Consider the following 6,523-nt stretch of genomic DNA (forward strand, 5'->3'; position numbering starts at 1 on the left):
GATGTTGCTTTAGGACTCTCGGCAGCGGTTGGTTAATGTGTTTCTTCCTCTCTGCAGGAGGTTCAGACTGAGCCAGTGTTGGACGCACTGAGAGACACGAGGAAACCCAGACGGTGCAAAAATTCCAAAGAAAACCTTCCGTCTGCCCATTTGCCGATCCGAACCCGACAGGAATACCCAAAGAGTGAGTGTGGGAACGCGGCGTGTTTTATTCTATCAGCCTTTGTGACCTTTGTATTCTCTGTGAATATGAATATAACCTGATATGTTTACAAACAAAAAGGGCTATTGTTATTTGATATACATGTTGGACGGTTAGATCTTGAAAAATATTGAAGATTAATTTTTATTTTTTAAGCATTTTTACACCCCTGAATCTGTCACACGCATTATTAGACTTTAATTAACAACGGCTTCTCTTCTCACTATTGAATAAATAATAAAAGTACAGGTAGAGAGTACACAGTATTTTCCATGATTATGGAAAATGAATGGAAAAAATTGAATTCCCTTTCTGAAACAGAAATGGCAATATTTGTATTATTAATCCATCCATTTTCCAACCCACTTGCTTCTTTTCAAGGCCGTGGGCGTTTGCTGGTGCCAATCCCAGCTGTCATCTGATGCTAGGTGGCAGTATACACCCTGGACAGGGCGCCAGTCCATCGCAGATTTATTTTTACTTTATTTTTATTTCAAACAAAATCAAGTGCAAGTTGCAATCTGACACTAAATAATGCCTCACATGCATGTTTTGGGAGAATGTCACTCATTCACATGCAATTTGTTTTTGTAAACGGGTGTTCAGAGAGACAAAAATGTCAATTCTCGTGGAAAATTTGGATGTAATATGATGAACTTCACCTTCTGAAATGGAAATATATATATATATATATATATATATATATATATATATATATATATGACACAGACTAAATCCTCACCACATATTTTGGGACAATAACACACATTACACTGTAAAATGGGGGGCCTAATGTGACAGTAGTTAACTCCAATAATCATATTAAAAAGTTTTGGCAGGACTTCAGAAAGTTTATTAGCCTGCAATGACATCTGATTGATTAAGGAAAATCGTTGTAACAAATGTATAAACTGACACAGAAATAAGTGAACTCTGAAACGGAATTGAGGACATTTTGAAATGGAAAAACTGAGCCTCTAAGTATGTGGGAAAAACATGAATGAGTCAAAGTCAAATAATTCAGGATAAAGAGGTGAAACCGTATGCAAAAAGACAGTTCAGTTCCTACTTTAGTTCCCAGTATTTATTTTATTTTTTTAAAGAGTTTAGGTCGATTTGTGCCATTGATTTTTCACAGATGTTTATCTCCAGAGGCTATAATACTCCAGCATTGTGGAAATAATTCCAATTAGGCCAGATTTTAACACAAGAATGAGTAATTATACTTTCTGAATGACTTATGACAACCACATCATCAGGATTAACCTAAAAACCATCTAAAGCAGACAACTTGTGACATGGGGGCCTAAAATTGTGTGGCTCTCAAAGTAAATTCACAAACTTACATAAATGTTACATAAAAGGATCACAAATATTACTCCACAAGGCCCTCAAATGACAGAAAATGCATAAAATGCCAGAAAAACCCACAAAATGCAACAATAATACACATGAAATGACAACAAAAACACACAAAATTACAACAAAAATACATAAAAGATGACAAAAGAAACATAAAAATTAAGCCGGAAAATACAGTACTCTAAAAACAAACAACAAAAATACATAAACCCTGTGTCTTTACTGTATTAATGCTCAGATGGATTGTCATGACTGTTAATAATATGGCCCTCAGATCAAATAATCATTTCTGCTGTTTCTGAGTGTTTCCACTTTTTAAATCCCACCTTTTACTGAAATAAACACTAATTCACAAAGTTTAATGCTTATTAAAGTTAAATGATTTCAATTTAACCACATCCTTTCAATGAAAACAACTGTGTGTTGTTTGTCTGCTGTGACTAATAACTGTGGCTTCATTTGACAAACACACACTGCAGGTCAATTCAGATTTATTTTTTTTGCCCACATGTGACGTACAGTATATCTGATTTTTCTAGATCCTGATGACTCGGGTGTTTCAAAAGTAGATTGCCTGTTGCTAAAGTGCACCCCCCCCCCGATCTAAATAACGAAAAGTCAAGACATATTATAAAAGTGTTAGAGCAAGTTGCAGGTTCTCTCTATGTTACTATCTTCCAAGCATGCATCTCAGTTTATTAGAGATTGTTTGATTAAATCTTTCAGCGTCTCACCTTCATTTAAGAACAGGAAATGTAAAAATTCAGAAATGTGTATTTGAAAAACTCAAAATTGTTTAAATTAAGTGGAAAATTAATAAATCACTGGCGAATGTCAACATTTAATTCATCCTAACCGTTTTTTTTTTTTTTTTTTTGTTTTTTTTAATCTTCTTCGCATTGTAAAAGGTAAGCCTCTGCCTACACGTTCTGCAGTTTGTGTGTATACCTGTGCTTATATGAAACTATAGAATGATAGAACGATAGGCCACTGCTAGTACTTTAAAGAGCGATGCACAATATTATTATAATATGTCTGATGACTGATAATTATATTTTTTCCTTTCACACCTACTGTAATTGCAGAAATCACCTAGTTTCTGTAAGAAGCATACTAAGAAAAACACCTTGCCTTGCCTATGTCATATTTATTCATGAGTATTGTTTTCAAACCAAACAATGAAGATACTGGCAGTCTATCCTGTTTGAACAGTTACTACCTATCTACTGACCTGAGTGGAAAAAACTGTATTTTTATAATGAATGAGGGAAATATCAAATAAATCATTCAGTGCCTCTGCTCTGAAGACACCATATGGCAGCACTTAGTCACGCCCTCTCCGTGGGCGATGAGGCGTCTACGTTTATGATGTTTATGGATTGGTCAACAAAGCCAAGCCTGTTATTTTATCAGTTAATTATATCGGTGAATTTGCCAATGACCGATACTACATTTCTAAAGCCAATGCCGATGATATCGTGCACAGGGGTCAATTATAATTGTAATCGCGTAATTGATCATTTATTACAATTACGGCGTATTTATAATTGTAATTTAAAAAAATATGTTGCTGTTGACATTCCTATAATTAAATTGTAATTGAGTTTAGATCATTTTCTTGATAATTGCCATGAAAATTCTATAAAAGATTTTTTTTTATAATTTAACTCAAAACTGGGCAACCATGTTCCAGTTCTATGTACAGTTCTACACATATGTAGTTAACAATTATTAAATTATCTTTTACATCAAGCTTTTCCACATTTTACCATTAAAAAGCTATTTCAATCTAGGGGTATACTGACACAATAAAGTCTCATTATTAGGATGTCTAACAATGTAATCAATAGATAGGAAAGAAATGAGATGATAGATATTTGTTTTTAGTGTATTTTACAGCTGATTTAGGACCTGTTATCATAAGAGATGCTAACAGAAAACTAACACAAGAAGGTTAACTTTTATGAGGTTATTTATTGATTAATTGTAATTTACTTGTAATTGGAAAAAACTGCTGGTCTTTGTAATTGAACATGGATAATTAAAGACGTAATTGTAAATAAAAAATGTAATTGACCCCAACCCTGATCATGCATGAGTATAAAAGACTCAAGATGGAGAAAAGTTCTTTTCAATCCTAGCTTTTGCGTGTTTTCTCACAGAAGGAGAACCGAAGGCCATCACGATCGACTGGGACGAGGTTCAAGGACATCGTCACCGAATGGGCTACCAGAAGGGGAAGCTCCTGGTGATGGAGTCGGGTTTCTACTACGTGTACGCCAAAACCTGCTTCCGGTACTACCGGCACGGTCCGGAGGACCCTGCGCCCCCAGTGGACGTCAGCAACACGCAGCTCATTCAGTACGTCTACCATGAGAACATCCGGCAGAACAGCAAGGCGGCGCTGCTGATGAAGACGGGCAGCACCATGCGCTGGAACGACACCAGCTACAACATGTACTGCGCCCAACAGGGCCGCGGCGTGCGGCTAGCCGAGGGCGATGCTCTGTTTGTCAACGTTTCTAACGCGTGGATGCTCGACCCCGAAGGAGAAGGGACGTACTTCGGCGCCATAAAGTTGGGTAACTGAACCTTCGACTCGTGAGGAGCGGACATGCTACTGAACATTTGATATGCCAAAGAACCACTGTTTGTGATTTATATTGTTGATCTATCCACAGAAGTGTGTTTTCATTGTTCGTGTGTGTTATTTTGTTTTACATCCGTAAACCACGTCTTTCGACTTCCAGCAAAACAGACACAAGGCTTATAGCTGCACTGGAGATTTATCGGCTGTGTGTTTTGAAGCACTGCGGTTTGTGTTGGGAAATCTCACTGCTTTCCAGTTCAGATTACAACATTTAGACTTCGGAGATGACATGTGTTTATGCACTAATTAAACAAACCACAGTTGAGCAGCGGAGCGAGAACACTTGCTGGCAGGGAGAGTAGCGCCAAAGGATTTGTCTGCTCTGAGTGTTGGAAGGAGACGCGGGCCGAGCATCTGCTTGCACTTAGTTCCATTTTTCACAGGATAGAATTAAGAGGACGGCAGAAAGAAGAAACCTTTTCCTAAAGGTCTTTAGAAGTGTGAACAAGGCGGCTAATGAGGAACTGGGAAAATAAGGACCTAAACCAGACTGATTCAAACTGAACCGGTTCATAATGTCGTTTAAACTAGTGGGATACTTGTGTTGCTATTTTTTGCATTCCTGGATCAACAGAAATGTTAGTCAGTCATTGGTTCCTAGAACAGAGAGGTGGGAATAGGACTCTTTTATAGTTACTGACCAAACATGGGGAATACAACCCAGTAAACATTCTACAACTAAATATCAACAGTCTTCAGAGTTATAGTCAGAAGAAGATGTTTATTTGTCCAAAACATACACAAGTACCTCCAGAATTTAGAATATTAGATAGAGAATTGAGATAAATGATTTTAAATCCTCTATCTGCACCTGAGGAGTTGTGAGCATTCAGTGGTGGCCAGAGTGGGATTAAAACCTGCAACCCTCCACTTACTTGTCCACTTCTCTAACTCCTCAGACACCGCTGTTGAAAACATGGACTGATAAAGAAAGAAAGCAATACAATGTTATACAGTTAATAACGTAATAACATTAATTCAATTATTTAAATTGTCAGTTAAACCAATAAATTCAGGTAATAAAATGTCAAATTGAGGCTAATTTAATTTGTAGAATTTTTTTTTTTTTTTTAAAGAACCGGTACTAGATAAATAACAACATTGATTGTTTCCTGTGAAATTACTAAATGTGCAAATTAGAACAGAACTAAATCATCAATTCAGGCCCGTTTAACTGGAAAGTTTATTTAAATATCTGAAAATGAGAACCATTATCCATAATTCTGTGTTGTGTCATTGTGTAGGTGTAAAGAACTATTTGTGGTAGTGTCCGTGAAGATTTAGTAGGAGAATATGTTTTTTTGGCTCTGCTGCCTTTACAAAGTGGTTTCCAACTGGCGTCTGCTCCAGTTCCAACACTTCATTTAAACCATTTAAACTTTAGATCCAGTTGTGTTCATAGATTCTCTTAACGTGGAGTGTTTTGAAAAATTGTTAGCATACATATTTTTTTATAAATGTTTTCTCGGGTTTGTGGCTTTTGACACACTGTAGCTACACAGTTTAGTATGTTTACAAAGTAAATAGTTGATTGTCAACCATCTTTAATTGAATTACTGCCACCTACTGGACAGGAGTGGAAAACTTGCCAACAATCGGCAACTATTTTTGATACAAAATTTATAAGGAAAAGTTAAACTGAGCTTTGTAAAAAGTTTTTTTTTTTTTTTTTCATGATTTATAGTGATTTTATTTTCAACTTTGGTTTAATTCATTAGTTCCTGGTGTATCAAACATCTAATAGGACCAGGAATGGAGGTCGACCTCTGATTAAGAGAAATGTATACAATTTTGTGATTAAAAGCTTGAGATTTATTTCTATTGTGATAAATATTTAAGATTTATATGAAAAGAAAAAAAAACCCATGCATTTAACTGAATAAAACATCAACCCTATTCTAAATAGATAGTTTGTTATATAAAGACGTAAAAAGAAAATAACAATTATAATAAAAATGATATAGGGTTTCATGATTTATGGTTTAAAATCTAACACTAATGCAAAGCAACAGCTTCTTGTAAGTTGACACCAGCATTATTGATTTTTAGTTCTTTATGATGTAAGAAATTGTCTAATTTATTAGTTCCTGTGGTGTATGAAACGTCTGAGGCATGCACGAATCGGACCACGATTGGGGGTAGACCTCTGATTAAGAGAAATTTATATAATTTGTACAAACTGAGCTTTCAGAGTTAATTAAAAGCTAAAAATTTACATCATCGTGTTAAGTATTTAGGATTTATATGAAAAAACAAGCATTTAACCCAATAAAACATTATTCTAAAGAGATAGTTTGTTATATAAAGAC

General features: G+C 35.5%; 1 protein-coding gene across 1 annotated transcript in view; it reads left to right on the forward strand.

Annotated features, from left to right (window-relative positions):
- Positions 1-6,171, forward strand: part of tnfsf11 (TNF superfamily member 11) — a 28,127-nt gene extending 21,956 nt beyond the window's left edge. The window contains exons 3-4 of the mRNA XM_028436858.1: positions 58-184; positions 3,727-6,171. Of these exons, the coding sequence (XP_028292659.1) occupies positions 58-184; positions 3,727-4,154 (555 nt within the window). The 3' untranslated portion in view covers positions 4,155-6,171. The remainder of the gene's footprint in view (positions 1-57; positions 185-3,726) is intronic.
- The last annotated feature ends 352 nt before the right edge of the window (positions 6,172-6,523 follow it).

Source organism: Gouania willdenowi, chromosome 21 (assembly GCF_900634775.1).
Source record: "Gouania willdenowi chromosome 21, fGouWil2.1, whole genome shotgun sequence".
Taxonomy (NCBI): Eukaryota; Metazoa; Chordata; class Actinopteri; order Blenniiformes; family Gobiesocidae; genus Gouania; species Gouania willdenowi.